General features: G+C 35.3%; 1 protein-coding gene across 4 annotated transcripts in view; it reads left to right on the top strand.

Annotated features, from left to right (window-relative positions):
- The window catches only part of LOC145098100 (heat shock cognate 70 kDa protein-like), a 116,043-nt gene extending 92,096 nt beyond the window's left edge, over positions 1–23,947 (top strand). Inside the window, exons 1-4 of one of the 4 annotated variants that reach the window (XM_079035780.1) lie at positions 18,484–18,526; positions 18,759–18,815; positions 21,817–22,039; positions 22,130–23,947. In XM_079035780.1, coding sequence (XP_078891906.1) covers positions 21,835–22,039; positions 22,130–23,778 — 1,854 coding nt within the window. In that variant the 5' untranslated portion in view covers positions 18,484–18,526; positions 18,759–18,815; positions 21,817–21,834 and the 3' untranslated portion in view covers positions 23,779–23,947. Of the gene's footprint in view, positions 1–18,483; positions 18,527–18,758; positions 18,816–21,816; positions 22,040–22,129 lie in introns of those variants that run through there. The other 3 variants (XM_079035785.1, XM_079035782.1, XM_079035776.1) reach the window with 3 other exon arrangements.
- Positions 23,948–26,330: the final 2,383 nt, after the last annotated feature.

Genomic DNA, 26,330 nt, shown 5'->3' with positions numbered 1-26,330 from the left:
TAAGTATTAACCTAATGAGCATCCGAAGATTTTCATCTCATCCTCTGTTGCAATAGTAGGATGGAGGAAGGGTTAGTTCCAAAATTGACTCCTAATATAAGTAATAACCTTAGGCATCCGTAGATGTTCATCACCCACTGTTGCTAACAGCTGGGTTCCGGAATGGTTAGTCCCGTCCATATATCCCGAGGTACTAGGGATAGGATCCCGTCTAGATATCCCGAGGTACTAGGGATAGGGTCCCTTCTAGATATCCCGAGGTACTAGGGATAGGGTCCCGTCTAGATATCCCAAGGTACTAGGGATAGGCAGGAAAATTTATACAGAAGGTACTAATAAATCATCCTCGCAATTCGAGATACAAGTATTCATGTACATATACACAGCTAAATGTATCTACGTAAAGGTACTCATGTAATGTATTCATGTATCATGTAAGCATATGTAAACGTACTCATGTATCATGTAATCATATGTAAATGTACTCATGTATCAGGTAATGTACTGGTATTGACTCATGAATGAACTGACTCTTGTGTGATTCCTTGTAATAGGAATAATGTTTTTTTCTTCTAACTATCCCTATGATAATTAACTGAAAGGTAATTGGTTGTTCAAGAAGGTAAAAGTAATGGTTTTGCAAGATATCTAAGAGTTTTGAATAATAAGTAATAGTGACTTGATGTCATTTTAATAAACATTTCAAAACTAATACTTTTGTTATCAACGTATTTTAAGATAGAAAACCATTTCATGTATCACATTTTGAAGTATGTGAAATCTACTGGATGAAAACACAGTTATAGAATACATAAGAGTGATTTAATAACATAATGTTTTCTACTTGTATCCCCCTCCACATTAAAGCATTTAAAATCATTTAAAACATGGATTAAGGGGTATGAACTCACCTGTAGATGGTGGTTTGGATGAACTAAACGGTGTAGGATTGTTAGGTGTCAAGTGAGGACTTGTACATACACTACGATCCTAATGAACATATAATCACACATATATGTACTCAATTAGTCTTAAATTACTAATTGATAAAGTTAATACATCCTAGAACATAATAAACACTTTATATAAGTGTTATAAGCCCTAAAGATTGCATCTAAGTTGTTGTGGGACAAGGCAAATGAGTTTAGGGTTCCAAAGGACCCCATACTTGAGTTTACTCTCCATATAACCCCACACAAGGAGTTTACGGTCGTAAACTCTTGAGTTTACGGCCGTGAACTCCTAGGCTTAATGTCCTTTGATGTTTTGAGGTTCTAAATGATCCCTAGAAGTATTCCAACTTGGTGGTTTAATTCTTGGAAGGGTTTAGGGCACTAACAACCTCCTTTGAGGATTTTACGGCCAAAAGGCCAAATCCCTTTGAGTTTACGGCTGTAAACTCTTATGGAAGGGTGTTTTTGATGATTTCAAGTCTCATGCACATGTAGGATAGGTTCTAGACTTTTACCTAAAGCAAATGAAGGCCTTAGGCACACTTTGGTGCCCTAGTTTGATGTTCACGGCCCAAGCACAATCTTAGGGCCGTAAACTCTCCAAAGAGGGGTTTTTGGATGTGTTAAAGTCCTTAATTTATGTAGGAGTAATTCTATGTAAATGTCCAAGGCTTTAGGTGCATTAAAAGCACCCATTGGTACAAGTTTTTGGAGTTCATGGTCCAAGATCTTTGACAGAAAATATTTTATTCCCGAAATGATCTCTAATATAATAGAGTATTGGAATAACAGTGTTGCACAAAACCCTAGTGCATCCACTCTCCTGATATTTCCTGAAGTGTAATCCCTGAATTACTCAAACTTATACGGAAACGTCTGAAAGTTTACTGTGACTGATATAACTTCTATTGAAGTGATATTGCTTGTACAGAATGGAAATTCTGGGTTGTCACATCATCCCCCCGTTAGAAGGAATTTCGTCCCGAAATTAGAATTTAAACAAATAGGAAGTTACAAATAATTAAGCGAAAAGATTAGGGTATTTAAGTTTCATCTGATCCTCTCGTTCCCAAGTGAATTCAAGTCCACGCTTTGCGTTCCAGCGAACCTTCACTATCGGGATACGGCTCTGCTTTGTTTGATTGACCTCTCGGTCCATGATCTCTACTGGTTCCTCCATGAAGTTGAGGCTCTCGTTGATCTCGATCTCGTCGAGTGGAATAACAAGAGTCTCATCGGATAGACACTTTTTCAAGTTCGAGACGTGGAAGGTAGGATGTACATTACTGAGTTCGTGTGGTAGGTTGAGTTTGTAAGCTACAGGGCCAATTTTTGCAAGAATCTTGAAAGGCCCTATGTATCTTGGATTGAGCTTCCCACGCTTTCCAAAGAGTATTAAGCCCTTCCAGGGTGAGACCTTCAATAACACTCGGTCGCCCACCTGGAATTCCAATGGTTTCCTTCGCTTGTCAGCGTAGCTTTTCTGTCGGTCTCTAGAGGCTTTCAATCATTCACGAATTTGAACGATCTTCTCTGTCGTTTCCCGAATGATCTCCGGACCCGTGAGAGTGCTCTCGGGAACTCGTCCCTTCGCTAACTGGGTATCACCTACCTCAGCCCAGCACAGAGGGAATCTACACTTTCGGCCATAGAGGGCCTCGAATGGAGCTGCCTTTATGCTCGTGTGATAACTGTTGTTGTAGGAAAATTCGACGAGGGGTAAATGGGTATCCCAAGCTTTTCCAAAGTTAATCACACAGGCACGCAAAATATCTTCTAAGGTCTGGATAGTCCTCTCACTTTGCCCGTCGGTCTGTGGATGGTAGGCCGTACTCATGTCCAGCCTAGTTCCTAGGGAACTTTGTAACGACTGCCAGAACCTCGAAGTGAATCTACTATCTCTATCTGAGATAATGGATATAGGAACACCGTGCAGTCTTACAATCTCCCTAATGTATGTTCGTGTAAGTTTCTCCATCTTGTCCGTTTCTTTGATTGGAAAGAAGTGTGCAGACTTGGTCAGTCTATCGATGATGACCCATATGGAATCAAGTCCACCCGTCATCTTGGGCAACTTGGTTATGAAGTCCATAGTAATCCGCTCCCACTTCCATTATGGTATCTCCGGTTGTTGTAGAAGACCGGAGGGTTTCTGGTATTCAACCTTCACCTTCGCGCAAGTAAGCCACTTACTTACGAAGGTAGCAATATCTGCTTTCATGTTAGGCCACCAGTATAACTTTTAAGATCCATATACATCTTATCTGAACCCGGGTGGACGGAATAACGAGTGTTGTGAGCTTTCGTCATGACCAAGTCTCTGAAGCCACCGTGTTTCGATGTCCAGATCCGATCCATGAGGTATAAGGGTACGCCACCCTGGACTTGCAAGTTCTCATCCATCCCTATAAGGGATTCACCAGCCACGTTTTCAGGTTTCAAAGCGTCGAGTTGAGCCTCCTTAATTTGCGTGGACAAGTTTGAATGGATAGTTAGAGTCAAAGATTTGACTCTACGACCAGTATATTCTTTCCGACTCAGGGCGTCAACTACTACATTGGCTTTACCCGGGTGATAACGAATTTCGCACTCGTAATCATTGAGTAGCTCTACCCACCATCGTTGTCTCATGTTGAGCTCTTTCTGGTCGAAGATGTGTTGTAGACTCTTGTGGTCTGTAAAGATCGTGCTTTTTGTACCATACAGGTAGTGTCTCCAGATCTTCAGAGCAAATACGACTGCTCCTAGTTCAAGATCGTGGGTGGTGTAGTTAACCTCATGTGTCTTCAGCTGCCTTGAGGCATAAGCTATGACTTTACCTCGCTGCATCAGAACACATCTGAGTCCTTGATTGGATGCATCGCAATAGACAACGAAGTATTCTATCCCTTCGGGGGAGATAGTATCGGTGCGGTGCACAAGGCTCGTTTGAGCGTTTGGAACGCTCTTTCATGTTTCTCTTCCCAGTCAAAGGCCACGCCTTTTTGGGTCAGGGTTGTAAGAGGTTTCGCTATGCTGGAGAAGTTCTGAATGAACCTACGATAGTAGCCAGCGAGACCTAGAAATTGACGAATTTCTGTAGGTGTCTTTGGTGCTGACCAGTTCTCAATGGCCTTGATTTTGGAAGGGTCCACGTGTATTCCCTCTTCGCTAACAACATGACCCAAAAATTCGACTCGTCGGATCCAAAATTCGCACTTGGAGAACTTCGCATAGAGCTTCTCCGCTCGCAATGTTTCAAAGACTCTACGGAGATGTTGACTATGCTCCTCCTTACTTCGAGAGTAGATGAGTATGTCATCGATGAAGACGATGACGAACTGATCCAAGTAAGGATGACACACCCTATTCATCAGATCCATGAATACTGCGGGCGCGTTTGTTAATCCAAACGGCATCACCACAAACTCGTAGTGTCCATAACGAGTTCGGAAGGCTGTCTTGGGAGCATCCTCCTCTAACACTCGCAGTTGGTGATATCTGGATCGCAGATCTATCTTCGAGAAATAGTTGGCTCCTTGAAGTTGATCAAATAAATCGTCAATGTGGGGCAAAGGATAACGATTTTTAATGATAAGTTTGTTGAGTTCTCTATAGTCGATGCACATGCGAAACGATCCATCTTTCTTCTTGACGAACAAGACCGGTGCTCCCCATGGTGAGAAGCTTGGCCTAATGAATCCCTTCTTGAGAAGTTCATTAAGTTGAATGGAAAGTTCCTGCATCTCGGCCGGTGCCAGACGATAAGGAGATTTGGCTACGGGGGTAGCTCCTGGCACTAAGTCGATTCTGAACTCGACTTGGCGTTGTGGTGGTAAACTGGGAAGACGTCGGGAAAGTCGCGTACTTTTGGGATGTTCTAGATGTCTTTCATTTCTTGACTTGTATCGACGACGTGTGCGAGGAATGCATGATATTCCTTTCGCAAGCACTTCTGGGCTTGAATGCACGAAATGATGCGAAGGCTCGTACTAGGTTTGTCGCCATAGATAATTAAGGTTTCGTTGTTAAGAAGGTTAAAACGAACTGCTTTTTCAAAGCACATGATGTCAGCGCGAAGAAGACTCAACCAATCCATGCCGATGATAACGTCAAAACATTTAATTGCGACTGGCATGAGATCTATCTTGAAAGTATGGCCATCTAAAGTTAAGGTACAACCTACGTATATGCAGTTTGTACTCTCTGTTTTCCCGTTAGCCATTTCTACCGTGAATTAATTATCTAATGCACGTGGTTTTTGTTTAAGCAGGTGTGTAAATTTGTGACTTACGAAGCTTTTCTCTGCTCCACTGTCGAAAAGTATGCAAGCATATGAGTTATCGAGGAGAAACGTACCAGTAACTATCGTAGGATCAGCTACTGCTTCCTCGTGGCCTAGGGCCATCACTCTTCCTACTCCTCCAGCCATCCCTGCTTTAGGGCAGTTCCTCTTGTAGTGGCCCACTTCGCCACAACCATAGCAAGCTTGGCCCATACCGGCGTTAGGAACCTGGGCGGCCTGAGCTATCAGAGCCTTGCAGTAACGGGTTGTATGCCCCTTCCTGTTGCAGTTAGAGCACTGCATCTCCTTGCAAGGTCTGTGGTGGTGGAAGTTGCATTTGTTGCACTTCGAAAGAGTTCCAGCATAAGTTTTTGCTGGTAAGGGGTTCACGGGGACAACGGGAGTTACCGTGGCAGCATTGATTGCCACAAGTTGTTGTCTTTTGGAGGATCCTTGCGAAGCCTCTCTTTTCCTCTTAGACCACCCTTTCTTGTTGCTGTTGACCTTTTGTGGTACAGGTGCTGGGATTGTTGGGTTCTGAGGTTTCCTGTGATCTATGAGAGATTGTGCCAGATCCTTGGCACTATCAAAAGTGATAGGCCTGGAGGCTAACACACTTGACTGGATCTGGGGCGATAGTCCCCAGATATATCTCTCTATCTTCTTGCTCTCGAGAGCAACCATATCATGTCATAGGTTCGCCAGATCACAGAACCTATTTGTGTAGGTAGTGATGTCAGATCCAACCATTTGTAGACCCCAGAATTCCTGCTCGAGTTTTTGTACTTCGCCTCGAGGACAGTACTCTTTCATCAGCATGTCCTTCAACTTTTCCCAGCTGATGGAATACGCCACCACCAAAGTCAGATACTTAACATGGCCGTTCCACCATGTTAGTGCTCTGTCAGAGAAGGTACACGCTGCAAACTTGACCTTGTTGCCCTCCTAGCAAGCACAGATTTCAAAGACGGATTCCATCTTTTCAATCCATTGTCTCAACACCATAACACCCCCAGTTCCATTGAAGCTGTGGGGTTTGGCGTTCGTGAAGTCCTTGTAGGTGCATTCCCGAGGGTGTCCATGGCTTTCGCTGTGGTTCGAGGGGGGTGCACCTGTTCCCGATCCACTAGGGACAGAGGCGTTGATTGCTGACACAACAGCTGCAACCGCTACTGTGAAAGCTGCCTGGAACATATTGGTATCGAAGGGGTTAGGTGGTTGAAGAGGTTGAGGTGGTGGTGGAGGTGGTGGTATCGGTGCTTCGTTGTTTGGGTTATGCCTGGGATTTCTGCGAGGCGGCATCTTTAACTATACGTTTAAAAGATGATGACATGGATAAGAATAAATGAATAATGAACGTGTCTCATGGACTAACTCCCCATAGTCCAACAACAAAATGAATAGTATGACTAACTGAAGATGACAGCATTTGGATAATAATTTCCATATGATTAGATATCTGTCAATAATACGAGGATTACAGATGTAACAAGTTCGGGAAAAATGGCCTAGAAGTAGGCCTTACATCAGCCAAGATAGGAAAATTTTGACAGGACTATGAATAGATCATGACCTAACAGGTCTAAGATTTATAAAGATAGGAAATTAGACCATAGTTTTACATAAACTAGGTTATATCCAAAAGATGAGTCGACAAGATTCTATCGGCGACGAGAACTGCTAGCATGAGTTCTTGATCCCGATAGTAGACGTTTCATGTCCCTCAAACGCCTGTCCACTCTCACTTGTTGAGCTCGAAGTTCCCTAACTTTGGCTTGAGTTTCAGCAAGTTCTCTCTACAGAGCTGCATTGTGGACCAGAGTCCTTTCATGAGCAGACTCTAGTTGGCGAATACGGACGGTGTCGATGCCAGAGTTGGCATCAATCTCCAAGAATCGATTGATAGTTGATTGACCCCGTATCGTGTTCCTAGAAATCCTACGAACCATGATGGGTAGGACCCTGTCAGCAGATCCTCCTTCAGTGAGGTTGTGGAAACTTCTATCTCCATTGTAGGGAATGGGTTGACCCTATTCCTGACTCCATCTATTCGATTTAGTGGCCCACAGAGGTGTGGGTCCTTGAAATGCGGGACGGGGGTTCAGGTTTGGGTCTTGAGCAGCTGGGGGTAGGTTGTTGACTTCAGGCTCCGAGTCAGAACTATCGGAAAAACCCTCAGCATGGTGATCATCCAAAGGGATTGGGTGATCATCTTCTGGTTCTTCCTCTAGCCATCCAGCGTTGCCTTGGTTTGGGAAGTACGGATCGCCATGATGAAATCCATCCATTAAAATCTACGCGAGAAAAGGGATATAAGAAATAGCTAACTAGACGAACTAACTAAGATAATTACAGTAAGACCAAATACCCCAATGGTATTCCTTTATGGTTGTGTTGGTAAGTTTTTAGACTTGTTGACACATCACAACCATTCTTGGGCATATGCTAATCACTCCTTGGACCAGCATAGTTGATCAGGCTATGCCATTCCCAAGACTGACCATATATTCCCAGGCTTACTTGTGATATTCAATAATTGTAATACTTTTGTTCTTGTCATTGCGACACTGATTTTAGTATGAATGCATGCACGTATACTTACTTAAATATGTTATTATTCAAAAGTATAACTCTTAGAGAAAGTGTTTTAATCCCAATGTATTTATAGTTAGTATATCTTTTATGGGTTGATATACTACATTCACTATAAACAAAGCTCTGATACCAATCTGTCACACCTCAAAACCGAGAACGACGGAAACGTTCCGGGGTGGAGGACGTCATGTAAAATATCACAACAGTGTAAAGTAGTAAATAAACAACAACATCATCCATTGCATTATAAGTAAAGTTTTAATACATGTGTGTTCTTTCATTGTAATAAGACACCAAAAATATAGTATCAAAATAAAAGATGAGACTTGTCTTTGCTCCGTCTTCTCAAAACCTGGCCATCGTACCTGTCTACTGGTGACCTGAGAATACAAGTTATTTTGAAAGAGAGTATCAGCTTAAAGGTGGTGAATTCATAAGTATTTAAGTGTCTTTGTCTTGTTTTGAAAAACTGTTATGAATGTCATCTAAAACCTTTAATTAAGACAGTTGATTTAAGTATGAAAAACTCTAAGAAATCCCTTATTTCCTACTACTATGAAATGTAGTCTTCTACCAAGACCCGAATGTTTTGTTATGATAATGTAGTCTTCTACCAAGACCCAAATGTTTTGTTATGATAATGTAGTCTTCTACCAAGACCCGAATGTTTTTGTAAGTAAAAAAAATGATAGCTTTTCCTTTCTATTGACTAGTACCAAAAGTACTTAGTCTAAATCCTCGTTTATGTGAATGTATCACAAAATAAAGTAAATAGGAAAATGTACTAATGTAAGCGTTATCCCGGGGTACTAGGAGTAACACAACATTGCAATAAGCAAACGGTATAACCTAATGAACATCCGAAGATTGTCCACTCATCCGCTGTAGCGGACGCAGGGTGGAGGGAGGGTTAGTCCCGAAATCGATCTACCTAGTATAAGTATTAACCTAATGAGCATCCGAAGATTTTCATCTCATCCTCTGTTGCAATAGTAGGATGGAGGAAGGGTTAGTTCCAAAATTGACTCCTAATATAAGTAATAACCTTAGGCATCCGTAGATGTTCATCACCCATTGGTGCTAACAGCTGGGTTCCGGAATGGTTAGTCACGTCCATATATCCCGAGGTACTAGGGATAGGGTCCCGTCTAGATATCCCGAGGTACTAGGGATAGGGTCCCGTCTAGATATCCCAAGGTACTAGGGATAGGCAGGAAAATTTATACAGAAGGTACTAATAAATCATCCTCGCAATTCGAGATACAAGTATTCATGTACATATACACAGCTAAATGTATCTACGTAAAGGTACTCATGTAATGTATTCATGTATCATGTAAGCATATGTAAACGTACTCATGTATCATGTAATCATATGTAAATGTACTCATGTATCAGGTAATGTACTGGTATTGACTCATGAATGAACTGACTCTTGTGTGATTCCTTGTAATAGGAATAATGTTTTTTTCTTCTAACTATCCCTATGATAATTAACTGAAAGGTAATTGGTTGTTCAAGAAGGTAAAAGTAATGGTTTTGCAAGATATCTAAGAGTTTTGAATAATAAGTAATAGTGACTTGATGTCATTTTAATAAACATTTCAAAACTAATACTTTTGTTATCAACTTATTTTAAGATAGAAAACCATTTCATGTATCACATTTTGAAGTATGTGAAATCTACTGGATGAAAACACAGTTATAAAATACATAAGAGTGATTTAATAACATAATGTTTTCTACTTGTATCCCCCCCCCCCCCAATTAAAGCATTTAAAATCATTTAAAACATTGATTATGGGGTATGAACTCACCTGTAGATGGTGGTTTGGATGAACTGAACGGTGTAGGATTGTTAGGTGTCAAGTGAGGACTTGTACACACACTACAATCCTAATGAACATATAATCACACATATATGTACTCAATTAGTCTTAAATTACTAATTGATAAAGTTAAGACATCCTAGAACATAATAAACACTTTATATAAGTGTTATAAGCCCTAAAGATTGCATCTAAGTTGTTGTGGGACAAGGCAAATGAGTTTAGGGTTCCAAAGGACCCCATACTTGAGTTTACTCTCCATATAACCCCACACAAGGAGTTTATGGTCGTAAACTCTTGAGTTTACGGTCGTGAACTCTTAGGATTAATGTCCTTTGATGTTTTGAGGTTCTAAATGATCCCTAGAAGTATTCCAACTTGGTGGTTTAATTCTTGGAAGGGTTTAGGGCACTAAAAACCTCCTTTGAGGAGTTTACGGCCCAAAGGCCAAATCCCTTTGAGTTTACGGCTGTAAACTCTTATGGAAGGGTGTTTTTGATGCTTTCAAGTCTCATGCACATGTAGGATAGGTTCTAGACTTTTACCTAAAGCAAATGAAGGCCTTAGGCACACTTTGGTGCCCTAGTTTGATGTTCACGGCCCAAGCACAATCTTAGGGCCGTAAACTCTCAAAAGAGGGGTTTTTGGATGTGTTAAAGTCCTTAATTTATGTAGGAGTAATTCTATGTAAATGTCCAAGGCTTTAGGTGCATTAAAAGCACCCATTGGTACAAGCTTTTGGAGTTCACGGTCCAAGATCTTCTTGGGCCGTGAACACCCAAACTTTGGTGTTTCTTTGTTGTTTTCTTGTCCCAATTACACCTATATACAAGCCTAAGGTAGTATCACATCACGGGGAAAGGCTAAGCATCATTTCCGGGAGTTTACCGCCCAAGAACACCTTGGGGAGTAAACTCCTAAATCTAGTTGTTTAGCTATGTAATCTATGTTATGACCACATTATAAGCTATATAACACTACTAGAGAGAGGTACTTACAACTTGGGATAAAAACCCGAAGATCCGTGAGAGAGAAAATGGCTTTTCTCTAGTTGTAAATGTAAATAATTAATGAAATTGTTTCAGAATTCTATTTATAGTCCTGAGATTTTTGGCAAAAAATATTTTATTCCCGAAATGATCTCTAATATAATAGAGTGTTGGAATAACAGTGTTGCACAAAACCCTAGTGCATCCACTCTCTTGATATTTCCTGAAGTGTAAACCCTGAATTACTCAAACTTATACGGAAAAGTCTGAAAGTTTACTGTGACTGATATAACTTCTATTGCAGTGATATTGCTTGTACAGAATGGAAATTTCGGGTTGTCACATCTGTCGACATCCTTGTAATCCAGAATTTGCAAGGATATATAACATGTATTTTCTATGACTAAGGACGAGGCTTTCTGAAGTGCAAGCAACCTCAATCCCAAGAAAGTATTTCAAATTGCCAAGATCTTTTATGTTGATCGTCTATTGAGTTCTTGCATCGTATCTTTTATCTTCTTTGTGTCATGGTCAATAATGATCATATCATCAACGTAAATCAAGGCAATAACAAAACCTTTTGTTCGATGTTGAATAAATAGAGAATGATCAGCCTTTGACTGACGAAAACCAAGTTTAAGACGAGCTTTGGTGAACTTGTGGTACCAATTCTGTGAGGATTGCATCACGCCATATAGCGATTTTCGTAACCGAAAAACTCTTGTTTCTCCTTCCTTAGCAAAACCTTGAGGGATCTTGATGTCAACTTCCTCATCTAGATCTCTTTATAGAAAGGATTTGTTGACATTGAGCTATTGTATGATCCAGTCTTTCTTGATAGCCACGACATGGAGATCTCAAACTATGAGAAGTTTGGCAATTGGGTAAAAAGTATCATGATAATCGACACCTTCCATCTTTGTAAAAACCATTGCAACGAGGCGAACCTTGTACCGTTTGAGTTCTCCATTTGGTTTGTACTTCTCTTTGTATACCCATTTTGAATCAACATCATGTTATCCCTTTGGTAAATTTTCAAGAGTCCACGTGTCATTTTTTTCGAGGGCACGAATCTCTCTTTGCATAGCTTCCTTCCATTGTTTGTCTTTCACATCCTAGTGGAAATGATTTGGCTCATCGTTCAAGTTGATGGCAACTGGGAAATCTTTGTGAGAATCTGAAAAAAAAAATTGTAAGGAACAAAACTCATCTAATCCTTTTTATGGATTTTCCGAATTGATATTTAACAATTTTGTGTAAATTTACTAAATGTTTGCTTGCTTCATGTTTGAATTTTATAAGAAATATCCAGACAGATCTACTAAAATCATCAACAATAGTGAAATAATAGTTGGCACCAAAAAAGGAGGGAAAGCGATATTTTCCCCATATGTCACAATGTAATAGATCAAAAAAATTAGTAGTTTCAATTTCACTATATGAAAAGGGAATCCTAGCATGTTTAGCTTTGGAACAAGAATCACAAGTTTTAATGAATGAAAAACTATTAAGGAAATCAATCTTATTGAGTTTTTCATAGAAGTGTGACCTAGTTTTTTGTTCCATGTAGCAGTGATTATTGTCATGACTCTCTTTTCTTTCCCAATCACTCCCATCCAGTGAAGACTCTTTCTGCACTCACCCACAACAATCAAGCTCCTCGTGTAAAGCTTATGCATGGCACAAAAATCTGGAAAAAAATTTATGGCACATTGTAAGTCCTTTCATAGACGACTAACATATAAGAGATTGCAAGTGAATTTCGGTATATGAAGTACCCATTAAGTTTTATTCCACTAGGTAATGTGTATTTTCCCTTTCCTTCAATGGGGATAACCTCTCAGTTTGGAATAAGGATAGAGCTCTCATGATGGGCTTGTTAGAAATATGGTTTAGTGGCACTTGGAAATCTGAGAATCGTGATAATCACTTTCAAATCGAAGTATTTGGGTGGTACTCCCAAATCCTCAATTGGATAAGACTCAGATAAAATCAAAGAGAAAGAAAGAGAGAATGAGATGGTGTAATTTTCGTGAGTACCAGAAAACTGACTAAAAATTGGTTATATACATTCCTTGTCTGAAAACTGTCAAAACTGTCAAAACTGTCATATAACAGTTTTTCTCAACAGTCAAAACTGTTATAAATCCGGGTTTGGTATAAGGATTAATGCAAAGTCAAAATCGGGTCAAATATTCAGCTCGATCCCAGCCAGGGGCTCTGCCCCTTGGACCCCGCTCCCAGGGGCGCTGCCCCCGGACCCCCGTTCGTTCAGGGGTTTCGCCCTTAAATGACAGTGTACTTTGATACTTGATCAAACTTAAACAAGTGTGTACTCCACACCTTCCTTACTTGTTTAATATTTATCAAGACCATTTTTAGTCAACAAAGTAATCCTATTACACTTAAATAACATTGATGATAACAAATCACCAACAGGTCTTTAGTTTTGTTCTCAAGGATGTTGATATCGTGGGTGATATGTTCAGTGGAGCCAGAATCCACCACCTAGTCATCACAATCCCTTTTACCTATCATGTAAATTGTAGGTGTGCGGTCAACCTTAATGATACATTCTTTATTTTCGAAATGTTTCATGAAGGTTTCAAATTAGCTGTTCGTTAAACCTAGAATTGGACTGGTGTTAGTCTCGATACAAGTCGCCTTCACTTTTGACTCATATTTTCCTTTGTTTCAGTTTACTGGCCACCAATCCGAATACCATATCTTCTTGAATAAACCTTCTTGGTTTGTCATGACGTTGGTTGATGTTGCTTTTATGCCGCACGAGCATGTTGGGCTTGAAGGCAGTCGCTTCCCTTGAAGGTTTCTTTTCAGTGGATGTAGCCATCTGTCTTTCATGTTCTACAACAAGGTGGTAGGTGTTTCCTAGGACGGGAATCAAATTTATGGCGAGGATTTGAGTCATGATGACAGCGAGCTCATCATTGAGACCCATGAGGAACTCGTATAGTTTTTTTGTATTTGATTTGGCTCAAGCTTTTTTACAATGTCACATGTGCATCTACGAGTTGGTAATGTAGCCTACATATCATCCCAGATCCGTCGAAGTTTCGTTAAGTAAGATGAGATAGAAGATCCGTTCTGACGTGTTTGCAGTCTGTGTCTGTTTCAACTCGTAAGCCATAGGGGCACTTTGTTTTCCAAATCTTTCTACAAGATTTGACCATATTTCTGAAGCGGTTTTTGCGTACTTCACGCTAGTTCTGGTATCTTTCTCCACAGACTTCGTGATCCAACCTTTTACCATGGCGTCACATCGCATCCGAGACATGTAATATGTTGACTTATTTTCAGGTTTTTGAATCGAGCCACCATTGAACCCTACTTTGTAATTAGCGAAGAGAAAGTCCATCATCTCTTGGGACCAATCGGCATAATTGTTGTTGGTGAGGGTGTCATTTGCATGCATCTATTTTGGGTGGTCAAAAGGATAAATGTAGAGAGGTGAGTTGGTGTCGAGTGTGGTAACAACATTCTTGTTAGAGAATTCAGCATCGCCAGCCATGATTACCTGCTAGGGTTGATGAGGATTAGGGTTGGATCATATCCCGCTCTGATACCATGAGAGAATCGGTAGAGCAAGATATGGTCTTATCTATGTTTCATTAATTAACGAGAATTATAAAGCAGCTATATAAAAGTCTAAGCAAAGGATAAAGCATGGATCCTAAATAATACGAAAAAATGTAGAAGATAAATATACTCTAATAAATAAATATTCATTTTATCACATGTCAGTCTCTCATAAGTTTTGACACTTGTCATTTTGTAGTATTTTTGAAATAAATAATATCCACATGTCAATTTTTGGTTTTTTTTTTCAATTTTAAAAATTAAAAAGTCATATAATACTTATAGTTATATATGTAATGTATTAATCTAATAAATGCGATAGTAAATTGCAATAAATATGTTTTTCTGTTTTTATTTTGAATATTTATTTTAAAAAATATTAAGGGTTTACATTTTCATTTTTAATTTTTCTAATCAACCTATGTAATACACGGACTGCACACCTAGTGTGAGAATAAAACTATGTCCTATATTCTTTTTGTAATTTTCTCAACTAGTTGTGTAACCCGTATATTATACGGGTTGATTAAAACAAAATGTTATAAAGGATTAAACAATAAGTTTATTTGAATTTGAAAAAAAAATGAAATTTACGGAAATAAAATATCTTTAATAATTATAATATTGATTTACACATTTAATACAATAAATACTTTATATATATAATAATAGAAGTATTAATTAATGGAATTATAATTTTTGATTAATAAAGAAATAAAAATCCACATAATGACATGTGGAATTTAAGTAATTTAAATATCTTACATAATGACATGTGGCAAGAATGTATTAGAAAATGACATGTGGTAAAATCATTTTCATTTATTAGGGAGGATGTTAACACTCTAACAACCATATTTGTCATTTTAATATCAAATAATACTAGATTATGACCCCGCGTATAACGTGGGGAACATATAAAAATGTAAATGTAAATGTATAAAAAAGTTGACACTATAAAAAAATAAAGTAACATAAACAGACTTAGCATTACTGCTAACATTTAAATGTTTGAAAAAAAACAAAGAAACACTTGAATATCTATAATAATTGAAGGACCTCTTTGTAAGCATAACTTTTTGTTTTATTAGTTGGATAACCATCCTCGTAATATATGAGTACCTTCAATCCCTTTTCACTTGTGACGCGAGAAACAAAAAATATATAACTGAAAATGAGTGAAGACAAGCTTATGCACGTATAATCCAACATTTGATAATTATTGTCATTGATTTTTATTAGTGGCGATAACAAAATAAACTACTATAGGGAATTGCCTCCGCTGAAAACAGAATAAGATTCTTTCATTGGACAGAGTTAAATTCATGCAAGGTATATAAATAGTCTCCATAAAGAATCTATCATATATGATTCAGGCTTCAATGACGTTTCTTCCAAGCCTAACAATCTATAATCTAGTACAATTGCATAGTCCTTTGGTTTGGTCGATATTACAAAGTAATATGACAGGAACACCTACTTTTAGTCTAAGTTTATGGTTGAAAATTCTAGATGTCCAACACAACCGAAGAGTAAATTGATTCCTAAAAAAAACCTAGTAACTCTGTATCACATAAAGAATTTGAACTCATATGTTTTCCCTTCATCTTTCATCAATCCTAGAATGTAGTCATTGGTAGCATCAAATTCTTCATTTGTAGGGACCAAAATAGCTTTATCTTGAAAATATGATTGATCATCAAGATGATTTTCAAATGATAGATAAATGATGGATACAATTTGAACTCATAAGTTATATATATATATATATATATATATATATATATATATATATATATATATATATATATATATATACACACACACACACACACACAAAATAAATTAATATATTGTTATCATTCTACTTTTTTTTTTTTTTTTTTTTTTTTGCAAATTTCAATACTAAAAACAAATTTTCCCTAGAAAATTGTCATATTAATGACCTACTAATTAACAATTAAATTTATATATTACATAAATGGTTCACATGTGAACAAAAGTACACAAATGGTCCATATTTGAAATGTTTTTTTTACATAAATGGTTTATTACGTAAAAGAAAATGAAAATGTACTTTCCATTAATAAAATGTTTTCAAAAAAATCATATTAATTAGCTCTAATGTAGAAAAAAAAATTGTTCTAGATATGGAAAAGTCATTTTTTGAAACTACGATGCTATTAATGAACTTTTTTGCAAAGTTTAATGCTATTAATGATTTTTATTCCAGAAAACAATCGTTTAAATGAGCTTCAATATACAAAAAATATAACTTTCCATATCAACCAAAAATAATAAAAAAAAAGTCATTTTTAAGAGTATGATGCTATATATGAACCTTTTTTTCAAAGGTTAATATTAAAAGCAATTTTTTTTCCAAAAAAGATCCTAATATAAGGTTAAAAGAACATATTGTACAATATTTATCGATTTACATGAGCAAGAATTAAACGTTTCCATCAATACCCAATAAAGTATATAAATCATGCCTCCTTCTGTAATGAATTCCAACGCCCCACAATGTGGAATCCCCTCAGTCGCAACATTCCATAACTCAAACCACATCCGATAATCAATATGAAGAGAAGTTGCAATAAAAAATAATAATTGTCATCATCTTATACAAATGTTAGAGATTATTAGGGTATTAGATAGTGTAATAACTTGCAATTAAATATAATTTTCAAATAAAACTTAGTATGAGAAACTAACCAATGTGATCAAGGGTCAAAGAAGACATTATAACTAAAACATAAACAAAGAACTATTATGGATGAAACATGAAACTTTAAGAAGAAACATACAAATTTAAACCGTGAAGGACAACAAAAATCGACAAGTATATTTTTTAAGTAATTTAAACCAATATATTTTTAAAGTAATTTAAACCGGGCCACAAGTTTATCCCAATATTGTTCCCTTAAGCATTTCATCAAACATGTAGTAGACAGGTAGACCAAACAAAATTTCCAAGTATCCAAATCAATGTCTTAAATCCTAACACATCAAAAAAAAAAAAAAAAAAAAAAAAAAAAAAAAAAAAAACAAACAAACAAACAAACAAACAAACAAACAAATTTGTGATTTTAACAACCAAAAGCAAAGGATATGACGTACATTGTGTATGAGTCTATCATTTATAATTTGATTGCTTAACTTATTGAACAATTCGTCAAAAGTATGAAAAAAATGGGGAATCTCATAGAAAGATCTGATTCAAATTTCTAAATAACACAACTGTGACAATTAATTTTCTACCACAAAATTTGACACCCTCATAACATAAAAATCAAAATATATTTTACTTACGTTCACAAGAACCCAGATGAATTCGACCATTCTTGTTGTTTGTCAACTCCAATTTCGACCTACAAGAAATCTAAAAAAAATAAAGCAACTTGAGTAACAATCATTTTAATGTTGTCACAACTTTAGCATAAATATCGATAAATAGTACAAATATTAGTTATCAAGAAATAAGCATATATGAGATGACTAAAAAGTTGTCAAGTGGAATTTGAGTTACATGTTTTCTTACATTTATCTGATGTATTTATAATTTCAGTCGTTCAACTACAAATCTAAATCGTTAAGTAAAAATCAAAACAATCTGTTTTCCTTAATTTTCTTCTCCACTACAAAACTTAAGTTAGATATATTATGTAAAGAATTGAGGGAGGCGGGGTATTTTTGTAATTTATTTGTTGTGAGATTTAATTGTCATTAATAGAATTCCTAATTTAATTCATTTTATTTTTGGTGATATTTAATTATCATTAATAGAATTCCTAATTTAATTCATTTTATTTTTGGTGAGATTTAAGTGTCATTAATGGAATTCTAATTTAAAACGTAATATACGTTTTATAAAATCTATTGACAAAAATAAATGAGTTGACAAAGATGATGTCATCAAATAATCCAAAGGTGGAAAAAATATGATTGAAATGCAATCAATGGTCCTGATTTCTTCAGTTTAGAATTAAAGGTTCTCTTTTAATAATATTTAGAGATATGTTCACACTCTAACGACCATATTTATCGTTTTAATATCAAACAATATATGTCAACTCTCTAACAACCATATTTGTCGTTTTAATATTATAACCATAAATTTTGAAAAGTCTTAAAAGATTATAAGTTTAGATTCGATTTGATCTGAATTGATTAGGTTAATGCAACTTGGATCTTTTTTAACCCAAAAGCTTCACCCAAGAGTATTAATAACTGGGTAATTTGTTGTATATACATAGAGAGAGCAAGGAACGGTGGGATTCATTCATTCACTCATAAAAGGTGACATTTTGATGTAATGACATCTTTCTTCTATTTATCGCAATAACATAAAATTTTATTATTTCCTTTATTATATATAAATTCAATAATAGTTGATTTCATGCTTGAATTTTAATATTTTCAACAAACATTAAAGAAACGTTTGCATGTTTTATTTTACATTTCCCGTGTGAATTAATATGATGTGAAATGAACCTTATACGTGGTGTGCTTGTGATCAATGTACATGCAGGAGGTACACATAAACAAGGGATCATACAAAATTTGGTGAGTCTTCAACTCAAAACAGGTATTTATAAAGCTTTATAAACTTTCTATATACTAAAACTGCTTATTTTTGGTTTGCAAATGGACTCACGTCAAATCGTTTTTTGTTTATCTTCCTTTACTTTCTCTTATTAATAAGAAAAATAATAGACGATCGAAATCATTTCCTAAAATTGTATAATTTTTAACATGTGTATATATTTATTAATTTTTCTAAAGTAATTATGTTTTGTAAGTCTGGACGATGTGGACGAAGGAAAGGGTAAGAGAATGTCCCTCTCGGCTGAACGCCGCACCTTGTCTGAGGGAAAAGGTGGTGAGGGAACCCATTCCCTCAATCTCTCACCTATTTTGTATTGGCCAACTTTTTTTTTTTTCTTTTTTAAAACTTATTAGATTATATACCTACTAAAAATCATTAAAAAAAATATATCAAAACTCATACTTTTTAATTCTCTATAAAATGAATATAATATTTGTAGGAATTTTTTAAAAATAAAAAAATAAAATAAACAGTGAGAAATTTTCTCAACCATTCATTGGGTTTAGCCGAAGGAAATCAAGTGAATTAAAATATGTTGTGGCCCACAAAAATGTCACACAGTCTAAGATGCAATTAAATTTTGATTCCCAGGGAAATTTTGGCTTTAAGAGTTTGAAATTGCAAGAACCTATATAAGATCCGGGTCTCTTTGATAATTTCTAAATAGATTCATTCAAAGGTCATATTTAAATGATTAATATTCAACATGTTTCATCCAATTTATGAAAAAATCGAACATGTGAACGGTCTCTAACATTCTTTAAGCCCATTGTTTTGAAAATCGGACCAGACGGGACAGAAATTCAACTGGTTTAACCAGGAATCGGTAAGTTTACGGATTCTCTTAAGCCTAAAAACCGCTTGATTCTCTTAAGCCTAAAAACCGCTTGATTCTCTTAAGCCTAAAAACCGCTTGTAAACAAACAGGTAACGAACCAGCAATTCAACCAAAAACCAGACTGGTCAAACCGGACAAAACCAGAAACCCAATAAAAGATTATAAATTTTATACTAAAAAGAAGTTAAAGGGGCCCTCGCTGTAGTATGGGGGATCCGTTCGTTGTTCGTTCAAAACCAACTCACTCCATTCCTTTTATACACCTTTCCAAAGCATCCATTTTAGTTTTTTGGGCGATGTGGAATAGACTTGAACAGTGACTTTGAGGATTCTCTTCTACATTCAATAAAAGATTTTTTTTTTCTTTTGGCATTACGTTTTTAACAAGAGTTTAAGGAGTAAGTTTATAAATGATTTTAAGGAGTAAGCTTATAAATTATTTGAAGTTGAAATCGGAATGTGCCGTTTCATTTTATATGTTCAAAAATCATGATATATATATATATATATATATATATATATATATATATATATATATATATATATATATATATATAGTTTATATCGTCCGAATGTTTTTAGGACCGGTCGAATCGGTCAAACCAGTTGAACCATCGAACCGGTAAGACGAACGGTTCAATGTCCGGTCCGGTTTTCAAAACATTGTTTAAGCCATTAAAAGGTAGTATTCGTTTAACGAACCTTATAAAACCCTTAATGTTCCTTTTAAATATGATAAATACAATAGTTACTATCCAATACTATTAATGATCGTATGGATGTAATAATAGTTAGATGACCTATATATATATATATCATGATCAACCTATAGATTTTTTATTTTAAATTTCAAATTTTAGAATTGCTACTCTAAATACATTAAATTAATAAAATTAGAATAAAAATTAAAATACAATTAATATATATTATAAGATGATATAATTTCACGTATTTAATTAAATCAATGATTTAAATTTTGTATAACTAAAAACTATATCTTAGTTAATAATTTTTTGAAAATAAATTATTCAAAATAATAGATTAATAATTTTGAGTTTTTACTATGAAAGTTTAATTATTTTTTATAATCATGAATCCTACGGATTATAAAACAGTACACACACACACACACACACACACATATATATATATATATATATATATATATATATATATATATATATATATATATATATATATATATATATATATATATATATAAGAATGATAAATGTAAAATGTTCATAAATATACATGTTCATTTGTGACATTTCATTTGTTTAGGAATTAACATACAAATGATATATATATATATATCTATATATATATATATATATATATATATATATATATATATATATATATATATATATATATATATTGCTTTATAATCCGTGGGAGCCATGGTTATAAAAAATAATTAAACTTTCATGGAAAGAGAGAGACGGAGAGTTTAATTTTTGGAATCTGCTTTGTTTTAAAAGTTATGATAAATATATATATATATATATATATATATATATATATATATATATATATATAAGAATGATAAATGTTCATAAATATACATGTTTATTTTTGGAAACTGCTTTGTTTGATCTCCTTAAGGATTCTTTCACTTTTAACTCTTATGCACAAGACTAAGTCTCACCATTTTTAGTATATAGCAAATATTTTTCTATAAAAGAGTTTGTAATATTGTCCTTCCGCAAAGGGAAATTAAATATCCTCCTACATTTTCTTCGTACCATCTTTCTACTCATGTCAAATGATCACACATGTCATATTTAATTTTCCTTAATAATATTTTAATCCAGTTGTTACCATTTAACATGGGTAAGAAGATAAGTAGAAAGAAATTTTGTGAAGATATTTAATTTCTCTTCCGCATATTACATACATCAAAGCTTTATAGGGGTGAAATATTGCAAAAGGAAAGTGACTCCATGTAACCCTCTCAATATCCAAGATTTGATTATCGCATTATACATTACTGTCCAACCTTGTTTCTATCATTGTATGTATTTGTTTGTGTTTTTGTTATTGTTGTCAGATGCTAATGTGACACAACTTCAAATGGTTGGAATCAAGTTAAATGAGTACACATATTTAAATGAAGTCATTATATTTCATATAATGTAGGCTTGACTGGAAAGCATTATGGTTGGGAAAAAAGCTATTGGTATTGACCTTGGAACAACATATTCTTGTGTGGCTGTGTGGCAACATGATCAAGTTGAGATCATACCCAATGATCAAGGTAATAGGACTATGCCATCTTGTGTTTCTTTCAACGAAGTCGGACGTCTAGTAGGTGAAGCTGCTAAGATCAAGATGTTTGTGAACCCCACTAACACAGTTTATGGTTTGTATTTTATTATCCATTGTTATAGGCAGTTTGAGTTTATAAAAGTTTCTTTATTCGTAATTGATTATTACATACTTGGATTTTCAGATGCAAAACGATTGATTGGAAGGAGATTTTATGATGCCAAGATTCAGGAAGACATGAAGTTATGGCCTTTTAAAGTTATAAAAGGGACTAACAGCATTCCAAAGATTGTACTTGAATACAATGGTGAAATGAAGGAGTTTTTTGCAGAGGAAATTTCATCCATGGTTCTTGTGAAACTAAAAGAAGTTGCAGAGGCATACCTTGGTGAAACCGTAAAGGATGCAGTCATCACGGTTCCAGCGTATTTTAATGATTCCCAACGCCAAGCCACAAAAGATGCTGGTCATGTGGCTGGACTTAATGTTCTACAAATAGTCAATGAACCTACAGCTGTTGCAATTGCTTACGGATTACACTTGAAAACTGATATAAGTCATGACACAAATGTGCTCATCTTTGATTTGGGTGGTGGTACATTTGATGTCTCTCTTGTCAACATTAATAACAATGGTACGATAACTGTGAAAGCTGTTGCTGGTGACACTCACTTAGGTGGTCAGGACTTTGAGAATGCAATGGTGGAACATTTTGTGATGCAATTCAACCGAAGGCACAAGACAGACATGAGTAGGGACATAAAAGCAATGGGGCGGTTGAGGGTAGCTTGTGAAAAAGCAAAACGATCACTCTCTTCAACTACTGACGCTCCTATCGAAATTGATGATTTGCATCAGGGTATTGATTTTTCTATGCAAATAACTCGTGCAAAATTTGAACATCTTAATGGGGATTTATTTGGTAAGTGCATACAGTTGGTGGAAAAATGTTTGGGTGATGCTGAAATGAACAAGAAAGATGTAAATGAGGTAGTTCTTGTTGGTGGGTCAACTAGGATACCTAAAATACAACAATTGTTGAAAGACTTCTTCAACGGGAAAGAGTTTTCTAAGAAGATCCATGCTGACGAAGCAGTTGCATATGGTGCAGCTGTTCTTGCTGCAAAATTAAGTGGTGAAAGTAATCAAAAAGTGAAGAACTTAGTGTTGTTGGATGTGGTCCCTCTTTCACTTGGTGTAAGTATTCATGATGACTCTTTATCTGTTGTAATCAAAAGAAATTCCCCAATACCAGTCAAGCAGGAAAGAATCTATGTTACAAGTGTGGATAACCAAAGTGCTATTACTTTTGATGTCTATCAAGGTGAGAAAAGTAGAGCTATAGACAATGACTGGTTGGGGAAATTCCAAGTTGCAGTACCAGTTGCACTAAAGGGTATGTCATGGGTAAATGTGGTATTTGAAATTGATGTTAATGGAATTTTAAATTGCTCAGCAGAGGAGTTAACCACTGGCCTAAAGAAAAAAATTAGAATCAGCGATGACAAGCAGAGACTTTCAAAGGAAGAGATCAAAAAAATGTTGAAAGATGCTGAAAAGTACAAACTTGATGATGAGGAGTATAAGAAGAAACTTTTTGCACATAATCTGTTGGAGGAATACATTTACGACGTGAATGCCAAAATCAAAAGCATAGGAAGTATTGATAACACAAAGATCCCAAAGGAAGAATTGGAAAAAATGGAAAATGTGATAAGGAGCGCAAGCCAAATTCTTGATCTAAGCAAACTTGCAGATGTTGATAAGTATGAGAAAACACTAAATGAACTGGAAAATGTATGTCTTCCAATCATTGCCCAACTTATGAAGTAAAATTTGTCTGTGGTGGATAATGAGTACGTGGTACAGTGGTAGGAATGTTTTTATTATAAGTTGTGCGCTTGTTTTATTTTTCAATACTAGTTGGACAATTGTTCAACATTGGGCAATGAATTTGATTTGATCATGTGTGTATTAATGATATTAATTTCTCCTTTTTTTTTAAAGTGTGTCATTTATGAAACTCAACAAAAAATTATCTAATGCAATGCTTATTTCACTACTACAAAGCGGCAAATAGAATACTCTTAGTAGAATACGGTTGTATAAGAATCCGTATCATATTAGAGATAGAGTACTGTTCACAAAAAACAATCCGTACAAAATCAAATAGAATACTGTTTTCATAACTAACCGTACTTTATTAACATATATAATAGTATGTATGTGTATTTTAAAACAAAAAACCACCATTGAAAAACAAGAAAATACTACATTCTTCCTCGCAACTTGTGATGTATCCACTGCGCTAAAAATTGGTTTTTGTTAGTTTTTTCAATGAAAATTGATAAAGAGACGACCGAAGAAAAAATTAAACCATATTTTCACCAATATACCTATTCTGCCCTCTTGGTCTCTAACGCATCCCTAAAAAAACAAGCATATTTTCAGGTTGTTGTTTGATCCAAAAACCTAAACATCTTTAATTTTTTTTGTTTCCTCAATACAAAAAAAGTAACAATCTTTATGAATACAAACCATTCAAAGTTAACATAAAAGTTAAAATCAAATTTAATACAAACCAGTCAATGTATTATGAAAATGAAATCATGCAATAAAGATGGACAATAGCCTTAACCACCCACTGCAAGATGGATCAATTGATGATGTAGCAACTTGTAATTGTGCCTCTAAATCCTCCAAGATATTCCCCTACATTAGATGCATGAATTAATTAGTAAAAATGATGGAAAATTAAAAGGCCTAGAATGAAACTAAAGGACAAAATCATGACCAACATACCCCTACACTACTTATTCCTTTTCAAGACCATTCAAAATGGTCAAAAGATAAAACAAAACATACCCCTACACTCCTGCACTACTAAACTGCACCATATGCGTTTCCAAACTGGTACCAAGGACAAAATGGTCAAAATAAGACCCAAACTGGTACCAAGGACAAAATGGTCAAAATATGAAACAAGTTGTACAAAAAAGCAACAGGGCATCAGGGAAGAGCAAGGTATTGCACCAGATTCGACAGTCAACATTAAATACTCCATAAACACTAACAAATTCCATGTACAAAATACATATTCGAACTAATCACAAACAGGTGATACAAAAAATTGTCTACATCATATAACCACTTAGAGAAAGATCACAAAACAGGTTCAAATCAGATTCAATGTGGCTTTCAAATTTATTTTGCAAGAAATAGATTCCATGTATAGATAACAGATCTGAACATTATAAGTTATCTGATTTCGAATAGCATTTACAAGAAAAAAAGCTTAAAGTTATCTGATTTCGGAGTTCATAGTCGCTACCCTGCTGCATTGAAGTGGAAGTCGATGTTCACGATATCACTGGTGAAGTGGAAGTCGATGAGTATATGCGATGGAGAAGAAGGCACCTATAAAAGAAGGAGAAGGGCAAGGAAGGAAAAGATGATGCTTGGTCTCGGTCAGGAGGTTTTGAGATGAGGACCGAATCCTCAAATTTCTTTGGACCGAGTCTGTCGATAATCAAATACAACAGGTTCTGATTAAGGACCGAGTCCTCCTTTCTAACTGGGTTAGCATCATACAAATTAAATTTTGAAAATTCTAAACTAAAAAATCATACCGTTGGATTCCTTAGAGGATAAAAGAAATTAGACAGACAAAGCATAAAAGAAAAGTCATAAACTATAAAACACTAAGGGAAATGGACTTAACAAGGTAATTAACTTTTCAGTTTGTTCACATCTGGGTAACTATCTTTTTTTTGTACACATCTAGGTAACGAACTTTTTGGAAGTGTTCACATATGACCAACATGACCGGCTGTAGCAGGTTATATCCGGTCATAACCAATCATAATGGTCATATGTGAACATTTTCAAAAACTTCGTTACCTAGATGTGTACAAAAAAAGATAGTTACCCAGATGTGAACAAACCAAAAAGGTAACAGTAAAATACACGAATGATCTCTGTAGTTTGGGTAATTTGTGCGTTTGGTCCATAACTTATTTTTTTAACTTAGATGATCCCTACTATTTATTTTTGTTGTGCATTTGGTCCCTGTCCTACCTCAAAAGACTATTGTGCCCTTTTTATTTTTTTTCTTATTTATGTATTTATTTTTTATATATTAAAAAAAATTAATAGACCCCATATATCTGCATCTCCTCACCCTAAATCTGAAACCACATTTGAGAAATTTAAATTGGGTCCCACAATAATCTTTTGAGGTAGCACAGGGACCAAATACACAACAAAAATAAATAGTAAGGATCATCTAAGTTAAAAAATAAGTTATGGACCAAACGCACAAATTACCCAAACTACAAGGACCATTCGTGTATTTTATTGTTACCTTTTCGGTTTGTTTACATCTG

This window comes from Lactuca serriola, chromosome 1 (assembly GCF_051521515.1).
Source record: "Lactuca serriola cultivar US96UC23 chromosome 1, Lser_US96UC23_V15, whole genome shotgun sequence".
NCBI classification, from domain to species: domain Eukaryota; kingdom Viridiplantae; phylum Streptophyta; class Magnoliopsida; order Asterales; family Asteraceae; genus Lactuca; species Lactuca serriola.
Note: the sequence above shows the minus strand (reverse complement) of the source record. Positions and strands in the feature narration are given on the sequence as shown.